The sequence below is a fragment of the Carcharhinus amblyrhynchos genome, chromosome 10, assembly GCF_965287045.1.
Source record: "Carcharhinus amblyrhynchos chromosome 10, sCarAmb.v2.hapA, whole genome shotgun sequence".
NCBI lineage: Eukaryota > Metazoa > Chordata > Chondrichthyes > Carcharhiniformes > Carcharhinidae > Carcharhinus > Carcharhinus amblyrhynchos.
Window position 1 is genome coordinate 106,683,624 of NC_137333.1, and position 21,752 is coordinate 106,705,375.

The following is a 21,752-nucleotide window of genomic DNA, read 5'->3' on the forward strand; positions in this document are numbered from 1 at the left end:
TGCCTTCAAGGTACAAGGATCTCCAGGAACCTGGGAGTTGGGAGTGAGGTAGGAGAGTGATGGAGGGAGTGAGGGAGGGGGTGAGGCAGTGAGGGGAGGGAGTGAGGGAATGAGTGAAGGAGGGAGTGAATGAGGGATGGGGTGAAGGAGGGAGGGAGGAAGGGAATGAGAGAGGGAGTGAGGGGAGGGAGTGAGTGAGGGAGGGGGTGAGAAAGTGAGGGGAGGGAGTGAGGGAGGGGATGAGGGAGGGAGTGAGGGAGGGAGGGGGAGTGAGTGAGGGAGGGATGGAGGGGTGTGGGAGAGAGTGAGGGAGGGAAGGATGGAGGGGTGTTAGTTCTCAGTCCAGGTAAAGCCCACTCAGTGGCAGCACCATCGCTGTCGCATTTTGTCCAGTCTCTGTACAGAGATGCGGCCATGGGGAAGGGAGGGAGGGATGGAGAATCTCTTGCCGGTGTATAGTCTGTCTCCGTCTTTCAGGGTCGCTCTGTGCAGGAACCCCAGCTGCCATCTCCCCCCTTCCCCAGCGTGGCGCCTGTCACTCTTGCTGGCCCAGTTTGGCCTCTCAGGCTGGCATCTCGCTGATTTCGTGGTCAGTCAGTGTCACCGAGAATGGCACATCGACCGTCTGGTGGGTGAACGTCCGATCACCCCCCGTGACCTTCCAGGAGTTCAGAGGTCGGATGGCTTTCCGAAACCGCTGGAGATGAACAGGAATACATAAAACTGTCAGCTGGATCCAGTACCATCATCCACCACCAGCACAGAACGTTACACACCGGTTCCTTCTCTCTGCTATCCTGTGTAATTATCTTGCAATTGTGTCTTTGCCAAGATATGCCCTGTTTGCGAACCTACCTCCACTCACCTGATGAAGGAGCAGTGCTCCGAAAGCTCATGATTCCAAAATAAACCTGTTGGGCTTTAACCTGGTGCTGTGAGACTTCTTACTGTGCTATCCTCAAACCACAGCACGGCAGATTTCTGATCTCTCAGAGATGTGGGGTGGGGACATAAAACCGAGGTTCAGGCAATTTATCAGCTATGACGATATTGAACAGCAGAGCAGGCTCGAGGGGCTGAGTGGTCTACCCCTGTTTCAACTTCACTGTCCTTAAGTGTGTTGTGAATGTGTTAGTGTTTCTGTTAAAATGGGAGGTTACCTCAAACAGGTTAACCTTTGAGCTGATGGTGATGGCGGGTGGCTGTGTTTCAGCAGGTTACAGAGATCCAGAGCAGGGAGGGTCAGGCGGAAAGAGCCTGACCGTTCACCCTTAGAGGACAAGTCCAGCCTCAGGCACTGTGAATGAAGGACCTTCTCTGGTCCCAGTGGGTAGGGGGAAGTTGATCACTGCAGGAAACTGTAGACAGTCCCAGGTCACTATCCAGTGGGAGATGATGTTGGGATGGATGTGAGATTGGTCTCCATCAGGAACTGACCCATTGGAAAGATTTGGAGGTGAAATCTGGGGAGGAGGGATGTGTAGTGAGAGATGTAACAGAGGCCTGGTCCAGAACAGCCTGTTATTGTTATCTCTCTGATACTCAGGTGAATGACTTTGGTTGGAATTTTACCGGCAATGCCTGCCCGAGACTAATGGAGAATTGCCACTCTGAGCGCCCTGCTCACCCCAGTTTTGGGGCGGGGGTGCTGGTAAAATTAGGGCCATTGTTTACTTAAGTTCCTAGAGAGACACTGGGATTCTGGATTGATGGGTAGTACTACACTGTCAGAGGGTCAGTACTAAGGGAGTACCGCACTGTCAGAGGGTCAGTGCTGAGGGAGTGCAGCACTGTCAGAGGGTCAGTACTGAGGGAGTGCCGCACTGTCAGAGGGTCAGTGCTGAAGGAGTGCTGCACTGTCAGAGGGTCAGTGCTGAGGGAGTGCCGCTGTCAGAGGGTCAGTACTGAGGGAGTGCCGCACCGTCAAAGGGTCGGTGCTGAGGGAGTGCTGCACTGTCAGAGGGTCAGTGCTGAGGGAGTGCCGCACTGTCAGAGGGTCAGTGCTGAGGGAGTGCTGCAGCGTGTGGCAACTTGGGGAATTTCACAGTAACTTCATTGCAGTGTTAATGTAAGCCTTCTGATTAATAAATAAACTTTTAAACTTTTTTTTAAAGATTATCTGGCATTTTCTTAACACGACGAGTCACTGCCTCTTGTAATAATGGATTGTATACGAGATGTTCCAAAGTGGTAAAGCACTCTATTAACACCTTGCTGACAGAGCTAGGGGCTGATTACTCTCAATGAAACTATGTGAAGTCACATGCAGGCATGAGAAGAGGCACTTACATCTCGCCACGTCCCAGACTCCTTCATTACAGCGACGACAGCCCAGAATGGGATCTGGATACAACAGAGCACCCCGAGACACACTCCCAGTGCCTTCCCCCACAGCGGGAACTCATAGAGGCCATAGTGCAGGGGGGTGTTATACATCTCAATAAATACGTACATCAGGATGAACTGCAAAAACAAAGACAGGGTATGAAAGGGAATGCGATATCATTGACAGGACATGTCCCCCACACCAGCACACACACACAGATTAAATCCGGAGAAAGTGTTTCCAGTGGCAGGAGGCTGGGTAACCAGAGGGACGCAGATTGAAGAGAATTGGGAAAGGAACCAGAGGAGGAGATGTGGATTGTTTATTCACACAGCCATGGTGGTGGAAGCAGTTTCTACAGTAACTTTAAAAAGCTGTTTGGCTGCAGAAAAAGATTGTAGGGCTCAGGGAGAAAGAGCTGGGACTGGGACAAGAGGAATAATTATTTTTCAAAGGTCTGGCAGAGGGCTGAAGGGCTGAATGGCCTCTCTCTGAATAGTAAGGGTCTCTGAAAAGCGCAGGATGCGCTTAGGCTGCAGTAATGGATTAAAGCAAAACTTTCCAGGTGAGGGATCATTAGGGGATGACCAGTGATGTCTCTTTCTGCATGGCCCAGACGCTTGAGGCTGTGTGAAGGAGTGAGCGAGGCAAGGGGCAATCCAATGTTTATCTAGCACTCGATGCTGCTGAATTAACAGGGTCTGAGTGGGGGCAGGGGTAGAGGGGAGCTGTTTTGTTAAAATCTGTCCTTCGAGTGTGAACAGTGATTGTCCGTCCGTGAGCAGTTTGCTCACCATGTCTGAAGGGTAAGAGAACTGCACAGGCAGGATCCTGGAGTCCTGTGTTGGTCCAGACTGTGTAAGGATGGTCCGTCCAACCAAAAACTTCCCCGAACCAGCTGAGGTTCCATGAGGCTTCTCCCGGATTTGAACTCACCACCTCCAGTTTGCAGGGCAGCACAGTGGCTCTCTCAGTGCCAGGGACCTGGATTTGATTCCCAGTCGGGTCACTGTCTGTGTGGAGTTTGCACGTTCTCCCCATGTCTGCATGGGTTTCCTCTGGGTGTTCCGGTTTCTTCCTACATCTAGAAACATGCTGGTTAGGGTGCATTTGCCATGCTAAATTCTCCCTCAGTGTATCCAAACAGGCGCCGGAGTGTGGCGACCCAGGGGATTTTCACAGTAATTTCATTGCAATCTTAATGTAAGTCTACGTGTGACTAATAAATAAACTTTACTTTTGCTCCAAAACCCCAGCTGCTGCATCACTGCGCCTGTATTAACTTGCTCTCAGTACACAGGGGTCACAAGAGTGTAAAAATCAGACTGGGTTCCAGCCCAGAGCTGCCAGCATTGGTGGCAATGTGTTGGAGTGACACTCAGAGGATACACTGCAGACACTGGTTGACTGGGTCTGTGCACTGACAATGGCTACTTGTTCAAGGCGGAGGAGAGCGAGAGGGTTGGTGTCATTAGGATGGGACCCAGTGGAGGTTCTTAGGGATGGAGGAGGAATGAAGGAGGGGGCGAAAGGCATTGAATCAAATTAACATGTGTGTGTGATTTTGTTCACTTACCAAGAGCAGCAATGGAGTAAAGAGGGCCCAACACGCCTTGAAATAGAGTAACACCTTGCTGCACCAAGGTGGACAGAGACGAATCATGTCAATAATGTCATTACAGAACTGGTTCACACCTGTGGACAAGAGACAGCAGGATAAGGAGTTTGAAAATCGCTCATTTCTACCAGGCCTTTCACCATCTCAGCATGTCACTGAGTGCTTCACTACCAATTAAATACCTTTCAAAGTGTTGTCACTGTTGTAGGAAGTACAGCAGCCAACTTGCCCACAGCAAGATCCCACAACCAGCAATGTGATAAATGACCAGTTAAAGCATTGTTCTCAGTTGTGGGATAAATAGAACATAGAACATTCCAGCGCAGTACAGGCCCTTCGGCCCTCGATGTTGCGCCGACCAGTGGAACCAATCTAATGACCCTCTAACCTAAACCATTCCAATGTTATCCATATGCCTATCCACTGACCATTTGAATGCCCTTAAAGTTGGCGAGTCCACAACTGCTGCAGGCAGGGCATTCCACGCCCTTACTACCCTCTGAGTAAAGAACCTACCTCTGACATCCGTCCTATAATTACCACCCCTTAATTTAAAGCTATGTCCCTCGTGTTAGCCATCACCATCCGAGGAAAAAGGCTCTCACTGTCCACCCTATCCAATCCTTTGATCATCTTGTATGCCTCAATTAGCTCACCTCGTAACCTTGTTCTGTCTAATGAAAATAATCTCAAGTTCCTCAGCCTTTCCTCATAAGACATAAGAACATAAGAAATAGGAGCAGGAGTAGGCCATCTAGCCCCTCGAGCCTGCCCCGCCATTCAATAAGATCATGGCTGATCTGAAGTGGCTCAGTTCCACTTTCCCGCTTTCTCCCCATAACCCTTAATCCCCTTGCCTACCAAAAACCTATCTACCCGCGTCTTAAATATATTTAGCGAGGTAGCCTTCACCACTTCAACGGGCAGAGAATTCCAGAGATTCACCACCCTTTGAGTGAAGACCTTTCCACCATACCAGGCAACATCCTGGTAAACCTCCTCTGCACCCTTTCCAATGCGTCCACATCTTTCTTATACTGTGGCGACCAGAACTGTACGCAATACTCCAAGTGCGGCCGCACCAGAGTTTTGTACAGTTGTAACAAGACCTCACGGCTCCAAAATTCAATCCCTCTACCAATAAAAGCTAACACACCGTACACCTTCTTAACAACCTTACCAACCTGGGTGCCGACTTTCAGGGAGAAATACTGTCCCCAGAACACGGCTGAACTGTCCCGCTCTCTCCACCTGGGATGGCAGACAGGGCCCTGATTTAACAGCAATCTCCACATTGCCACATTCCTCAGCACCACACTTAGAATGTCAGCTTAGATTTTCTGCTCAAGAGTGGGGCTTGAGCCCACAGCCTGCAGACCCAGTAGTGATTGTGCTACAACGTGCCAAGGAAGGCCCTTCGAGGGAAACGCTGCAGTATAATCACTATCCTCGCACTATCTACCTTCCATCAATTGCGATCACCTGAAACTCTGTCGCTCCCACCTAAACATCCACTAAGACCATCCATCAGCTGCATTCCCCCCCCCACCACCCCCCATCCTGTGTTCACTGACCGAGCAGTCTCTCCCTCAAAATTCTCATCCTTGTATTTAAATCTCATCATCCCCCTCCCTAGGCCATTCCCTGTTCCCAACAAACTCCACTGTCCTCCTCCAAATCCTACTCCTCCAATTCCTCTTGCACCATTGGAGGCTGTGCCTTCAGCTCCCAGACCCCAAGGCCTGGAATTCTCTCCTTAATCTTTTCTTCTATTCATTTGTGGGATGTGGAAATTGCTGGCTGGTTAGGCATTTATTGCCCATTGTCCGAGGGCAGTTGAGAGTCAACCACATTGCTGTGGCTCTGGAGTCATATGTAGGCCAGACCGGGTAAGGACGGCAGATTTCCCTCCCGAAAGGACATTAGTGAACCAGATGGATTTTTCCGACAATTGACAATGGTTTCATGGTCATCAGTAGATTCTTAATTTCAGGTATTTCTTATTGAATTCAAATTCCACTATCTGTCATGGCAGATTCAAACCCGGGTACCAGAACATTAGCTGAGTTTCTGATTAATAGTCTAGCGACGATAACCCTCGGCCATCGCATCCCCTGTCTCATTCCTTTGTATTTCCCCAGGGCCGGAGAAGTTTTCCCTTCCAAATAACTTCTTCTGGGGGTTATTATTGAATTTGCATCCACTGCATTACAGGCAACGCCTTCCAGCACACAACAAAGGGTTTTCTTCCCCCCTCATTGACATCTTTCACCAGACAGGCACAAGGGTTACATTGGACTGAAGGAAAATTTGATTAAAATACGGTCTTTGTGCACAGCCTTCCCTAAACCTCAGTTAGTCCATACTGGTGCTCTCCCCTTCCAGAAGCTCGAGTGCAGGGCTTACCATAGAAGAATGCGATCCCCAGGCACATGAAGAGAGTGATGATGATGAGGCCAAAGCTGGTGCTGTACGAATCGATGAGAGTGAACCAGTAGATGCCACCCTGTGTGAATAGATCAATGGACACAGCTGATCAGGGTGGTCTGGACAAACACATTGACACACTCAGTCTCAGGCCGAGAGTCAGCCTCCCATTAGATCGACGGTGGAATCAGCCTCTTTACTTGTTGGAAACAGCCCTGTATTTCTGAGGGCAGTTGTGTTTATGCTGATCCCCTTTCGAAGTTACCTTGATTTCAGACTAACTCTCGTTCCCGTTCCCACTGGACATTATGTTGGGTTTGACCCTGCGTTCCTATTGGTTCCTACATTGGAATTGGCCCTGAGGCTGGCTTGTGGGATCATTCTGTGCCGTACCTCGGTGATAAGCAGCAAGCCCAGTAGATAGAAGGCGAAGCAGAGTGCAGCCAGGAACATCACCTTCCACTTGCCATTGCGTAACACTGGGAACTCGTCAAGGAACGCCGTGCTGATTCCTTCCATGTTGCCAAACTGCAGAAACAACACAGTCCACAATAAATCAGCAATAGTCTAGAAGCTTCTTACTGGATACTGACTCACTCATCAGGTGGGATTACATGGCCTCACTCGACCTGAGACTGGAAAATCCTGCCTAAGGATAGCAGATCTTTCCATTCTCTGCCCCTCGCCCGCTCCGATTGCTGTGGGAGTAAAATTCCAGCCATCGACAGGTCTAATGTGAATTGCCAACCCCATGTACACTTCCCACAACCATCCCCCCCAACACTGACTCTACCCCCCATTCCCCCTCCCACACCCCCATGTACACTCTCCCCTATCACTGACTCTACCCCCCATTCCCCCTCCCACACCCCCATGTACACTCTCCCCTATCACTGACTCTCCCCCCATTCCCCCCTCCCACACCCCCACGTACACTCTCCCCTATCACTGACTCTCCCCCCATTCCCCCCTTCCACACCCCCATGTACACTCTCCCCTATCACTGACTCTCCCCCCATTCCCCCCTTCCACACCCCCATGTACACTCTCCCCCATCACTGACTCTCCCCCCCATTCCCCCTCCTACACCCCCATGTACACTCTCCCCTATCACTGACTCTCCCCCCCATTCCCTCTCCCACTCCCCCATGTACACTCTCCCCTATCAAAGAACAAAGAACAAAGAACAACCCAGCACGGGAAACAGGCCCTTCGGCCCAACGAGCCCGCGCCGCCGCATCACCCTACACCTATTCTACCCTGCGTGTCTACGAATGGAACCCCTGACTTAGCCAGATTCAGGGGAGAATAGTGTCAATTTGGTAAAACCAATCAGCCTAAGAGCACATCTTTGGGGTGTGGGAGGAAACCGGAGCGCCCGGAGGAAACCCACGCAACCACAGGGAGAATGCACAAACTCCCACAGACACAGGCCCAAATCCATGTATCTGCACAGCCAGCAGTGCTAGTCACCGAGCTGTTGCGGCGCCCGTCTACCGGTCCAGGATCAAGCACACACACCGACACGAAGTACTAGGCCACTCCCGGAACCTCCAAGAGTAGCCCACGCACGACCCACCGTGTGCATGCCCCTCGTTTGACAACGAGGTGGACCTCCACCTGCTGAATAAAAGACAAAAACGTTAATCACAAGCCTGCCTTTCCGGTGTCTCCCGAGGTTCTAACCCTTATTTAATACCCCTACCATAACCCTCCATCCTCGTTTCACTCATGTGCCTATCTAACTGAACCTTAAACGAGTCCAACGTTCCTGCCTCCACCACCCTACTCGGTAGCGCGTTCCATACCCCTACAACTCTCTGCGTAAAGAACCTTCCTCTCATATCCAAATTATATCTCTCCCCCCTCACCCTTAAATCATGACCTCTCGTATTTGTAACCAATCTAGGGAGCAGTCTCTCACTATTGACTCTGTCTATTCCCTTCAGTATCTTATATACCTCTATCATGTCCCCCCTCAATCTCCGTCTTTCCAAGGAGAACAGTCCCAGTTTCTCCAACCTTTCCTCGTACCCCAGCCCCTCCGTGCCAGGCAACATACTGGTAAACCTCCTCTGCACCCTTTCCAGAGCCTCCACGTCCTTCCGGTAGTAAGGTGACCAGAACTGGACGCAGTACTCCAAATGCGGTCTAACCAACGTTCTATACAACTGAAGCATTAGACGGCAGCTTTTAAGCTCTATACCCCTTCCTATAAAGGCTAGCATTCCATAAGCCTTCCTGACAACATTCTCCACTTGTGTTGCAACCTTCATGGATTTGTGAACCTGCACTCCCAGGTCCCTCTGTGTTTCTATACTCCTAATTTGTCTACCTTTAATCTCATAGCTCCTCTCTACATTATTCCTTCCAAAATGCATCACCTCGCATTTGTCAGGATTAAATTCCATCTGCCACCTATCTGCCCAATGCACCAACCTATCTATATCCTGTTGTATCACCTCACACTCCACTTCGGTACCCGCCAACCCTGCCATCTTGGTGTCATCAGGAAACTTGCTGATCACACCACCTACGCTCTCTTCCAAGTCATTTATGTAGACTACAAAGAGGAGAGGTCCCAGTACCGAGCCCTGCGGCACACCACTGGTCACTGGCCTCCAGCCGGACAAAGTCCCCTCCACTACTACCCTCTGTCTCCTATTACCCAGCCAGTTCTCAATCCACCTAGCTACCTGACCTCGTATCCCATGCGCCTTAACCTTTTCTACCAGCCTACCATGAGGGACTTTGTCAAACGCCTTACTGAAATCCATATAGATGACATCAACGGATCTCCCATCGTCAACTGTTTTTGTCACCTCCTCAAAGAATTCCACCAGATTCGTAAGGCAAGACCTCCCTCTAACAAAGCCATGTTGCGTATCCCCAATCAGACCGCAACGCTCCAAACGCTCATACATCCTACCCCTAAGTACTTTTTCCATTAATTTCCCTACCACCGATGTCAAACTCACCGGCCTATAATTTCCAGGGTTATCCCTGCTACCTTTTTTGAACAGCGGTACCACATTTGCTACCCTCCAGTCTTCTGGGACCTCACCTGTGTCCAAAGAAGAGACAAAGATTTGCGCCAGAGGCCCAGCAATCTCATCTTTCACCTCCCTAAGCAGCCTGGGATAAATACCATCAGGCCCCGGAGCTTTATCCGTCCTTACACTACCTAAAAGCCCTAGCACTTCCTCCCTCGTAATAGATATTTCCTGCAGCTGATCCTCAGCTCCCTCTAACAGACCGCACGATTCCAAACCCCTCTCCTTCGTGAATACCGACGCAAAGTATTCATTCAGGAGCTCCCCCATTCCCTCCGACTCAATACATATCTCCCCACTTTTGTCCCTAAGAGGACCAATTTTCCCTCTAACTACTCTCTTGCTCCTAATATAGGAATAAAATGCCTTCGGATTTTCCTTAATCCTACCAGCCAAAGCCATTTCATGCCCTCTCTTCGCCCTTCTAATTCCCCTTTTTAGCTCCCTCCTACTCTCTCTCTATTCCTCCAGCGCACTCTCCGTACCCAGTCGTTTCGACCTAACATACGCCTCCCTCTTCTTCCTGACCAAGTCTTCAATACCCCCTGTAATCCATGGCTCTCTAATCCTACCTTTCCCATCCTTCCGCTTAACCGGAACATACCTCCCCTGCAACCATTTCATTTTGCCCTTAAAAGCCTCCCACTTGCCAACGGTGGACTTGCCAGCTAACAGTCCCTCCCAATCAGTGTCCTGCAGCTCCCTCCTAATCCTGTCATAGTTCGCCTTTCCCCAGTTCAGCACACTCCCGTTTGGCCGGCACTCGTCCCTTTCCATTTTTATCCTATCACTGACCCTGCCCCCCCATTCCCCCTCCCACACCCCCATGTACACTCTCCCCCATCACTGACTCTCCCCCCCATTCCCTCTCCCACACCCCCATGTACACTCTCCCCTATCACTGACTCTACCCCCATTCCCCCTCCCACACCCCCATGTACACTCTCCCCTATCACTGACTCTACCCCCATTCCCCCTCCCACATCCCCATGTACACTCTCCCCCATCACTGACTCTCCCCCCCATTCCCTCTCCCACACCCCCATGTACACTCTCCCCTATCACTGACTCTACCCCCATTCCCCCTCCCACATCCCCATGTACACTCTCCCCCATCACAGACTCTCCCCCCCATTCCCCCTCCCACACCCCCATGTACACTCTCCCCCCATTCCCCTCCCACACCCCCATGTACACTCTCCCCCATCACTGACTCTCCCCCCATTCCCCCTCCCACACCCCCATGTACACTCTCCCCCATCACTGACTCTCCCCCCATTCCCCCTCCCACACCCCCATGTACACTCTCCCCCATCACTGACTCTCCCCCCATTCCCCCTCCCACACCCCCATGTACACTCTCCCCCATCACTGACTCTCCCCCCATTCCCCCTCCCACACCCCCATGTACACTCTCCCCCATCACTGACTCTCCCCCCATTCCCCCTCCCACACCCCCATGTACACTCTCCCCCATCACTGACTCTCCCCCCATTCCCTCTCCCACACCCCCATGTACACTCTCCCCTATCACTGACTCTCCCCCCCATTCCCCCTCCCACACCCCCATGTACACTCTCCCCCATCACTGACTCTCCCCCCCATTCCCCCTCCCACACCCCCATGTACACTCTCCCCTATCACTGACTCTACCCCCATTCCTATGTGTTCTAAAATAAGTAATTCCTCCTAAAACTATACAAGACATTCGTTAGACCCCACAGTTGGAATACTGTGGACAGTTTTGGTCCCTTTATCTAAGGAAAGATATCCCAGCATTGGAGGGAGTCCAGAGAAGGTTCACTAGGTTGATCCTGGGTTTGGGGATTTTCTTATGAGGAGAGATTGAGTAGGCTGGGCCTGTACTCACTGGAGTTTAGAGGAATGAGAGTTGACCTCATTGAGACATATCCGGTTCTCGGGGGTTGGACAGGGTAGATGCTGAGAGGTTGTTTCTCCGTGTGGGAGAGTCTACGGTCAGAGGGCAGAATCTCAGAGTAAGGGGGGGGGGGTCACCCATTTCAGACAGAGATGAGGAGGAATTTCTTCTCTGAGGGTAATAAATCTGTGGAATTCTTTACCACAAAGGGCTGTAGAGGCTGGGTTGTCCAGTATGTTCAAGGCTGAGATAGAGAGAGTTTTAATCAGGAAGGGAATTCAGGGTATGGGGATAAAGCAGGAAAGTGGAGTTGAGGATGATCAGATCAGTCATGATTTCATTGAATGGCGGAGCAGACTCGATGGGCCGAATGGCTCCTATACCTTCTGGTAATTGATCCTTAAAGGTAACTGAGTAAATCACCAGGGCATTCATTCAGTATCCCCTCTCCTCTCCCTCAGGAATGTCCCTCTGTGTGTTGGACTCTATCAGATCAGACTGCTTGCTCCATTTCCCGATGAGGTGAGGTTGTATTTGCAGTCAGGTACTGACCCAGCTGCTGATTGAGGGACAGTGCAGAATCCACGTTCTAACCCATATTCCCTAGGCTGTTTGCAACCAAGTAAACCAGTTTCTCCCACCTCGCCTCCCTGTCTTTCCTCACTCACAGTCCAGATCAGGCATTCCCAGACAGAGGGAGTGAGGGGCTTATTCTCCTCACTCACCCAGCCCCGCTGCAGACAGAAGCCTTTCGATAAGAGTGCAGATCCTCACTCTACACAGTTCTCCTCTGACCCTTTCATTGCTGAAACTTTCAATCATTGCAAGCTTCCTTCTCCTCCTTCTTGGGGCAGCACAGCAGCACAGTGGTCAGCGCTGCTGCCTCACAGCACCAGGGACCCGGGTTTCGATTCCCACCTTGGGTCACTGTCTGTGTGGAGTCTGCGTGTTCTCCCCATGTCTGTGTGGGTTTCCTCCGGGTGCTCTGGTTTCCTCCCAAAGCCGTGCAGGTTAGGTGTATTGGCCGTGCTAAATCCACCCTCAGTGTACCCAAACAGGTGCTGGAGTGTGGTGGCTAGGAGATTTTCACAGTAACTTCATTGCAGTGTTAATGTAAGTCTAATAAATAAACTTTAAAACTTTAATTCACCAAACTATAGGCTGAATGGGGAGCTTTGCTGACACCTGAAGGTCAAAGCCAGTATTGCAGCACACCACTTACCACTGAGGAAACTGGGGAACTTACTGTTAAGCTGAAATCATACTTTTATCTCTTGAATCAGTCTGGTGAAGATTAGTCCCCTGCCAAATCAGCCAGTCACTTACATCACTTATATCTGTTGCACAGACTAGATTAATATTCCCTTGAAGGAGGTTTAGGGATGATCTAATCGAGGTGCTGAAAAGGATTAAAGGATTCAGTAGGGTTGACAGACTGAACCTATTTCCTTTGATGGGGGACATTCAGAATAAGGGAGTAGAACCTTAAAATTGGAGCCAGGGGGTATGTCAGGAAACACTAACTCACACAAAGGGGAGTGGGAATCTGGAACCTTCTCCTCTGGTTCCTCACATGATCCGAGTTTGATTCCCAGCTTGGGTCACTGTCTGTGTGGGCTCTGTTCTCCCCATATCTGCGTGGGTTTCCTCCGGGTGCTCCGGTTTCCTCCCACAGTCGGAAAGACGTGCTGGTTAGGGTGCATTGACCATGCTAAATTCTGCCTCAGTGTACCCGAACAGGCGCCGGAGTGTGGTGACTAGGGGATTTTCACAGTAACTTCATTGCAGTGTTAAGGTAAGCCTACTTGTGACACCAATAAACATACTTCTAAAATAAACATTTAACTTTTAGACTTTTAAAACAGCTTTGCATACTGGGAGTCATTTGGAATTTCCAATAGATTTTTGTCAGGTAAGGATGCCGCGGAGTGTGGAGGAAGAGTGGGTAGATGGGCTGAAGATCCAGATCAGCCTTGATTTAACTGAATGGTGGTAGGAGCCAGAGGGGCTGAATGGCCTCCTCCTCGTGTTCCTATTCTATGGAGGCTGCCTGTGAGACTCTGAAGGTGAGTTTACTTGGACTGTCAAGGTGTGTGGTCCTTGTATTGGCCACTGACAGCAGGCCTCACAGGTAGACATACCGGCTCACTCCAAGATATTAAAACCTGGAGACATTTCAATAACCCCTAGTCAAGACATTGAGATCAAAGGAGCGTGTCAGACTTTGATTTTGTGCCAAAGCTCCAGTTCTTCTGCTCAGTTTTTGCTCCTCATGTCTATCTGTTACCCAGCCGGAAAGGCAGGGGTTTGCAGAATTAGTTTGAAACAGTGCTGTTACTGCGGACCCACCCACCCCCGCACGTTCCAGTATTGAACAATGATCAGATTGGTGACATACAGCCACCATGACTCCTAGACCATTCCACCAATCACCATGACTCCTAGACCATTCCACCAATCACCATGGATCCTAGACCATCCCACCAATCACCATGGATCCTAGACCATCCCACCAATCACCATGGATCCTAGACCATCCCACCAATCACCATGGATCCTAGACCATCCCACCAATCACCATGGATCCTAGACCATCCCACCAATCACCATGGATCCTAGACCATCCCACCAATCACCATGGATCCTAGACCATCCCACCAATCACCATGACCCCTAGACCATCCCACCAATCACCACGGCTCCCCCAGATGCAGAAGCTGTGATTGGGTGGGCAGACTGCAGCCTGCTATTGGCAATGGGGAGTAGGGGCATCCCCTCAACTAGTGCCGAGGGCCATAGTTACCAGTGTATCGATCCCCAGAGTGAAGAGCATCAGGAAAAATAGGATCGACCAAAACCACGAGCCAGGCAGCAGTGCAAGAGCTTCTGGGTAAGCAACAAATGCCAACCCGGGACCTACAGTGAACAGACAGAGAGTCAAATCGAGTCTACAGCACAGGAAGAGGTGACTGAGCCCAACTGCTCATACTGGTGTTTATACTCCACAACCATCTTCTCCCCAGTCCATTTCATCATCCTATCAGCATATCCAACACAGGATCGGGGTGATGCAGAAACCAAATGAGAAAATGCTGGAAGATCTCAGCAAGTCTGGCAGCATCTGTATGGAGAGAAAAGAGCTGATGTTTTGAGTCCAGATAACCCTTTGTCAAAGCTTTGAAACATCAGCTCTTTTCTCTCCTTACAGCTGCTGCCAGACCTGCTCAGATTTTCCAATGTTTTCTCTTTTGGTTTCAGATTCCAGCATCTACAGTAATTTGTTTTTAACTGAGTGATGCAGGTCCAACTCTGTCTCTTCATCTCAGACCCAGTGTCAAAAGAGAGCATAGGAGAGCGAAAGGATTTAGATCAAGAATGTAAGAAAATGGAGCGAGGTCATTTGGCCCTTCAATCCTATTCAATAACACAAATCCACTACTTTATCTCCTGCACTGCCCCCAAATTCCTTAATCCTGTTCAATCCAAAACATCTATTGGTCTCTGTCCTGAACTCAATGATGGAACATTCACAGCCCTGATGGAGAGAATATCAAAACTCCACAGCCCTCACAGTGATGACATTTCACCCCATCTCAGTCCTGAAGCTAATCTGAACGTGTATTCTTATCTGTGACTCAGTGACTCCCCAGCTATAGGAAACATCCTCCCGGCATCTACCAGACTAAACCTCTTCAAAATGTTTCAATGAGATCTCTTCTCATTCTTCTAATCTGGAGGGACTATAGTCCTGCTCAACCCAATCTCTCCTTACAGGACAATGCCCCAGGTTGGGAATCAGTCTGGAGAACCTTTGTTCCTCTGGGGCAAGTATATCCTTCCTTAAATGTGAAAACCAAAACCAGACACAGTACTCTAGATCTGGCCTCACTAAAGCCATGTCCAATTGCAGTAAGACCCCTTTACTTTTATACTCCAATCTTTTATATAACAACACCTAACATACCATTAACCTTCTGAACTGTTTGCTGTTCTTGCGTGTTAACTTTCCAAGACTTGGATTTAAAATCACCCAGGTGGGGAGGCATGGTGGCACAGTGGTTAGCACTGCTGTCTCATAAGAACATAAGAAATAGGAGCAGGAGTAGGCCATCTAGCCCTTCGAGCCTGCCCCGCCATTCAATAAGATCATGGCTGATCTGAAGTGGCTCAGTTCCACTTTCCTGCATTCTCCCCATAACTCTTAATTCCCTTGCCTACCAAAAACCTATCTACCCGCGTCTCAAATATATTTAGCGAGGCAGCCTCCACCACTTCAATGGGCAGAGAATTCCAGAGATTCACCACCCTTTGAGTGAAGAAGTTCCTCCTTAACTCTGTTCTAAACTGCCCCCCCTTTATCTTGAGGCTGTGCCCTCTAGTCCTGCTGTCCTTTCTGAGCGGGAAGAACCTCTCCACCTCTACCCTATCCATCCCTTTCATCATCTTATACCTCTCAATAAGATCCCCCCTCATTCTTCTAAACTCTAATGAGTACAAGCCCAGTCTATTCAGCCTCTCTTCATAGCTCAACCCCCTCAACTCCAGTATCAGCTTAGTGAACCTCCTCTTCACTCCCTCCAAGGCCAAAATATTCTTGCGCAAGTGCGGCGACCAAAACTGCACACAGTACTCGAGCTGCGGCCTCACCAGTGCCCTGTACAGTTGCAGCAAGACCTCCTGCTTTTATATTCAATCCCCCTCGCTATGAAGGCCAGCATCCCATTTGCCTTCCTGACCACCTGCTGCACCTGTAGGCTGGGTTTTTATGACTCATACACAAGGACCCCCAGGTCCCTCTGCACCGTAGCATGCTGCAGCTTTTCGCCCTGTAAGTAGTAGTCCTTCCTACTATTATTCCTGACAAAGTGGATAACCTCACACTTGCCAACATTGTATTCCATCTGCCAGGTCCTCGCCCACTCACTCAGCCTATCTAGATCCCTCTGCAGACTTTCCACACCCTCCGCATAATTTACTTTTCCACCAATCTTGGTGTCATCAGCAAATTTCGACACCTTACACTCGGTTCCCTCCTCCAGATCATCTATATAAATGGTAAATAGCTGAGGCCCCAGCACCGACCCCTGGGGCACTCCACTAGTCACCAACTGCCAATCTGAATAGCACCCATTGACACCCACTCTCTGCCTCCTATTTGACACCCAATCATAGCACTAGCACCAGGGATCCGAGTTCAACTCCAGCCTTGGGTGACTGTGTGGAGTTTGTACATTCTCCCTGGATGCACCGGTTTCCTCCCATGCTTCAAATTTGTGCGTGTTAGGTGGATTGGCTATGCTAAATTGTCCCTTAGTGTCCCAATATGTGTAGGTTATAGGGATTAGCGGGGTAATTGCATGGAGTTACAGGGAAAGGACAGGCGATGGACCTGGGTAAAATGCTCTGTTGGACGGTGGGTGCAGACTCGATGGGCCGAATGGCCTCCTTCTGCACTGTAGGGATTCCATGATTCTATGCCCCTCTGAATTTCACTATTTCCATCCACAACCATCCAAAAACATTGTGGTTTTGATTTTTCTCACAAAAGTGAATAACTTCACATTTCTCCACATTACATTCCGGCTGCTTTGTTTTACCTGTTCATTTAACCCAGCCATGACCCTTTGTAGCCTCTTTGTGTTCTTACTTTCCCACCTTACCTTGCGTCAACAGTTTTGCTCCATGGCAGTAAGTCACTAACACTAATAAAAGATAGCTGAGGCACATTTATTCCTACTCTCTGTTTCTGTCCATTAACAAACCACGGTGCAGCAAGATGTCAAATGTATTTTGAAACTCCATTTACATCACATCCACTAGACCCCCCCTTATCCATCCGATTAGTTACATCCTCAAAAACTCAGGGAGATTTCCCAAACTATTTCCCTTCCATAAATCCGTGTTGACTCCATACACACACATTGTAAGATTCGATATTCCAGTCTTTCTCTGAGTGCTGATGTCAGATTCATTAATCCTCTCTCTTCTTCCTTTATTTAGTTTATTCTCTTTACCCTTTCTTTATTCATTTCTTGTTTTTTTTGTTGCCTTCTAAAATCCCCCCCCACTCTTCAGGTTTTATTATTGTTTTCAGCAATGAACTAAACTTCCTCGGATCTCCTACTATTTTTCACTACAAATGTGAGGTAATGCATTTTGGAAGGTCTAATACAGATAGGAAATACACAGTAAATGGCAGAACCCTTAAGAGTATTGATAGGCAGAGGGATCTGGGTGTACAGGTACACAGGTCACTGAAGGTGGCAACGCAGGTGCAGAAGGTAGTCAAGAAGGCATACGGCATGCTTGCCTTCATCGGCCGGGGTACTGAGCTTAAAAATTGGCAAGTCATGTTGCAGCTTTATAGAACCTTAGTTAGGCCGCACTTGGAATATAGTGTTCAATTCTGGTCACCACACTACCAGAAGGATGTGGAGGCTTTGGAGAGGGTACAGAAAAGATTTACCAGGATGTTGCCTGATATGGAGGGCATTTGCTATGAGGAGAGGTTGGAGAAACTTGGTTTGTTCTCACTGGAATGATGGAGGTTGAGGGGAGACCTGATAGAAGTCTACAAGATTATGAGGGGCAAGGACAGAGTGGATAGTCAGAAGCTTTTTCCCTGGGTGGAAGAGTCAATTACTAGGGGGGCACAGGTTTAAGGTGTGAGGGGCAAGGTTTAAAGGAGATGTACGAGGCAAGTTTTTTACACAGAGGGTAGTGGGTGCCTGGAACTCGCTGCCGGGGGAGATAGTGGAAGTGGATACGATAGTGACTTTTAAGGGGTGTCTGGACAGATACATGGATAGGATGAGAATAGAGGGATATGGTCCCCAGAAGGACCATGATGAAGGCCAGTATGGTGTACTGGCCTTCATTAATCGAGGGATTGAGTTTAGGAATCGGGAGGTAATGCTGCAACTTTATAAGACCCTTGTCAGGCCTCATTTGGAGTACTGTGCGCAGTTCTGGTCGCCTCACTATAGGAAAGACGTAGAAGCTATTGAAAGGGTACAGAGGAGATTTACAAGGATGTTGCCTGGACTGGGAGGCATGCCTTATGAAGTTAGGTTGAGGGAGCTGGGACTCTTCTCCCTGGAGAGACGAAGGTTGAGAGGCGACCTGATAGAAGTTTATAAAATGTTGAGAGGAATAGATAGGGTGGATTCTCAGAGGCTATTTCCCCGGGTTGAAATGGTCGCTGCGAGAGGACACAGATTTAAGGTGCGGGGAGGAAAGTACAGAAGTGATGTTAGGGGTAAGTTTTTCACTCAGAGGGTGGTGAGTGAATGGAATCGGCTGCCGTCAGTGGTGGTGGAGGCGAACTCGCTGGGGTCTTTTAAAAGACTTCTGGATGAGTATATGGGGTTTAATGGGATTGGGGGTTATAGATAGGTCTACAGATTGGTAGGTGTTGATGTGATCGGTGCAACTCGTGGGCCGAAGGGCCTGTTTGTGCTGTAGTGTTCTATGTTCTATGTTCTAAGGATAGGGGGTTTAATTAAGTCCGGCAACACGGTCGGCGCGGGCTTGAAGGGCTGAAGGGCCTGTTCCTGTGCTATAATTCTCTTTGTCCTTTGGCAGCTATGTTTACCTGTGATATTTTTATTTCTTAAGGGAATCAATACTCATTGCAATTATTTAAATATTTGCCATTATCACCTCCCAGTACGCTAGTTGGGTTGCTTCACTTTGGGGTTAGTAAAATAATAGTCCTGGACACAAAATGGCTACTTTAATACTTATGAACGTGGTGGTACATTGGGTTACCATCACTGGACTAGAAAAACCTCTGTATCTAACCCCGTGCTGTACCTGTCCTGGGAATGTTTGATGGGGGTCAGTGTAGAGGGAGTTTTACTCTGTATCTAACCCCATGCTGTACTTGTCCTGGGAGTGTTTGATGGGGAACAGTGTAGAGGGAGCGTTACTCTGTATCTAACCCCGTGCTGTACCTGTCCTGGGAGTGTTTGACGCGAACAGTGTAGAGGGAGCTTTACTCTGTATCTAACCCCGTGCTGTACATGTCCTGGGAGTGTTTGATGGGGACAGTGTAGAGGGAGCTTTACTCTGTATCTAACCCCGTGCTGTACCTGTCCTGGGAGTATTTGATGGGGACAGTGTAGAGGGAGCTTTACTCTGTATCTAACCCCGTGCTGTCCCTGTCCTGGGAGTGTTTGATAGGGGACAGTGTAGAGGGAGCTTTACTCTGTATCTAATCCTGTGCTGTACCTGTCCTGGGAGTGTTTGATAGGGGACAGTGTAGAGGGAGCTTTACTCTGTATCTAACCCCGTGCTGTACCTGTCCTGGGAGTGTTTGATGGGGACAGTGTAGAGGGAGCTTTACTCTGTATCTAACCCCGTGCTGTACCTGTCCTGGGAGTGTTTGATGGGGTCAGCATAGAGGGAGCTTTACTCTGTATCTAACCCCGTGCTGTACCTGTCCTGGGAGTGTTTGACGGGGGCAGTGTAGAGGGAGCTTTACTCTGTATCTAACCCCGTGCTGTACCTGTCCTGGGAGTGTTTGATGGGGGGACAGTGTAGAGGGAGCTTTACTCTGTATCTAACCCCGTGCAGTACCTGTCCTGGGAGTGTTTGATGGGGGGACAGTGTAGAGGGAGCTTTACTCTGTATCTAACCCTGTGCTGTACCTGTCCTGGGAGTGTTTGATGGGACCATTCTTGACCTGAGGAAATCTTGTTGTACAGAGTTTTTAAGTGGAAAGCTCTCGAGAGGAATCCCCCCAGTACAGTGCTGAGATGATTTAAGATAATTGCCGGGCAGTGGCCTCACCCGAGTCTGCGACATCTTCCACGGCTACACCCTTCTTCCATGCCATGTGACCCAGGATGGAAAAGATGGCGAATCCAGCGAAGAAGCTGGTGATGCAGTTGCCAGTCACAATGATCAGAGTGTCCCTAAGAGAGAGAAGCTCGGTTACTGCTGCTTAAAGCTCGCTCACAGTGTGAGAAACGTCCTCTGCCCTCAGTGTATTGCACAGGGCCTCTCACAAACCAAGCCGCACAAAGTTATTACCCTAGTTATCTCCAATCCTCTCAATCGCTGTTGCGTTCTCACCATTTCACTGTTGAAGCACAATAAACCTGGGCATATGTTGTTAAATTTTTAAAAGTAATTGAAATGTTCCAGTTGAGAGTTTAGCTTATGTTGGAATGATATCACACTTTCACAAATTCCAAAGGTCCCAGTGTCTACTGGATAGTGAAGGAAAAGCACCAGCCAAGGGGTGCATAGCACGATCCAACAATCAGCAAAATGATCAGGACCAGAGATTTGGCTTTTGTAATATTTGAAAATATTACCCCAGGAGACCCCTATCATACAAGAGTGGTTACTGAATCATCTACCTACACTAGACAGAGCAGACAGAACCTCAGTGTAACAGTGTAGTGCTACCCTGTCAGAGGGTCAGTACTGAGGGAGTGCCGCACTGTCAGAGGGTCGGTGCTGAGGGAGTGCCGCACTGTCAGAGGGTCAGTGCTGAGGGAGTGCCGCACTGTCAGAGGGTCAGTACTGAGGGAGTGCCGCACTGTCAGAGGGTCAGTACTGAGGGAGTGCCGTACTGTCAGAGGGTCAGTGCTGAGGGAGTGCCGCACTGTCAGAGGGTCAGTGCTGAGGGAGTACCGCACGGTCAGAGGGTCAGTACTGAGGGAGTGCCGCACTGTCAGAGGGTCAGTACTGAGGGAGTGTTGAGGGAATTTTACTCTGTATCTGCCCCTGTAACTTTCAGTAACTGTGTTCCCCCAGCCTGTACCATCCTCACTCTGTATTACCTGACAACGTTGTTGTCGAACTTGTTGTAAGATGCCATTGAAAGCAAGCCCCCAAAACCGATCCCCAGGGAGTAGAAAATCTGGGAGGCAGCGTCGTTCCACACCTAGGATAAATAGTGAAATAATTATGATAGAATTGCTGCTATAATACTAGCTTTGAAGACTGTGTCAACTTCTAGAATTGTTGCACCAGAGAAGGAGGCTTTTCAGACCAGATCCGAACCACTCACTGTGTGAATCTGTCTCCACCACACTCTCAGACAGTACATTCCAGATCCTAACCACTCACTGTGTGAATCTGTCTCCACCACACTCTCAGACAGTACATTCTAACAATTGAGATACTTGCATCCTCAAATCCCTCTGATCCACCAGTACTCCAGGTCTCTCACCATGCTGTTATTTTTAACAATTCACTCATGGAAAGTGGGTATTTCTGGCTGGGCCAGCATTTGCTGCCTATCCCTAATTGCCCTCAAACTGAATGCCTTGATAAACCAAGTCAGAGGGCATTTGTGGATCTGGAGTCACATTTGGGCCAGACAGGGTAAGGACAGCTGATTTCTTTCTCTAAAGGACATTAGTGAACCAGGGTTTTTACAATGTAGTTACTGAATTCAAATTTCACCATCTGCTGTGATGGGATTCGAACCTG

General features: G+C 49.3%; 1 protein-coding gene across 2 annotated transcripts in view; it reads right to left on the bottom strand.

Annotated features, from left to right (window-relative positions):
• Nucleotides 1-225: 225 nt before the first annotated feature.
• The window catches only part of slc6a7 (solute carrier family 6 member 7), a 54,343-nt gene continuing 32,816 nt past the window's right edge, over nucleotides 226-21,752 (bottom strand). For both annotated transcript variants that reach the window (XM_080197755.1, XM_080197756.1), the window contains exons 8-15: nucleotides 21,098-21,201; nucleotides 20,097-20,221; nucleotides 14,107-14,219; nucleotides 6,765-6,899; nucleotides 6,351-6,450; nucleotides 3,903-4,021; nucleotides 2,290-2,463; nucleotides 226-697 (exon numbers count right to left, since the gene is read on the bottom strand). In XM_080197755.1, coding sequence (XP_080053881.1) covers nucleotides 563-697; nucleotides 2,290-2,463; nucleotides 3,903-4,021; nucleotides 6,351-6,450; nucleotides 6,765-6,899; nucleotides 14,107-14,219; nucleotides 20,097-20,221; nucleotides 21,098-21,201 — 1,005 coding nt within the window. In that variant the 3' untranslated portion in view covers nucleotides 226-562. The remainder of the gene's footprint in view (nucleotides 698-2,289; nucleotides 2,464-3,902; nucleotides 4,022-6,350; nucleotides 6,451-6,764; nucleotides 6,900-14,106; nucleotides 14,220-20,096; nucleotides 20,222-21,097; nucleotides 21,202-21,752) is intronic.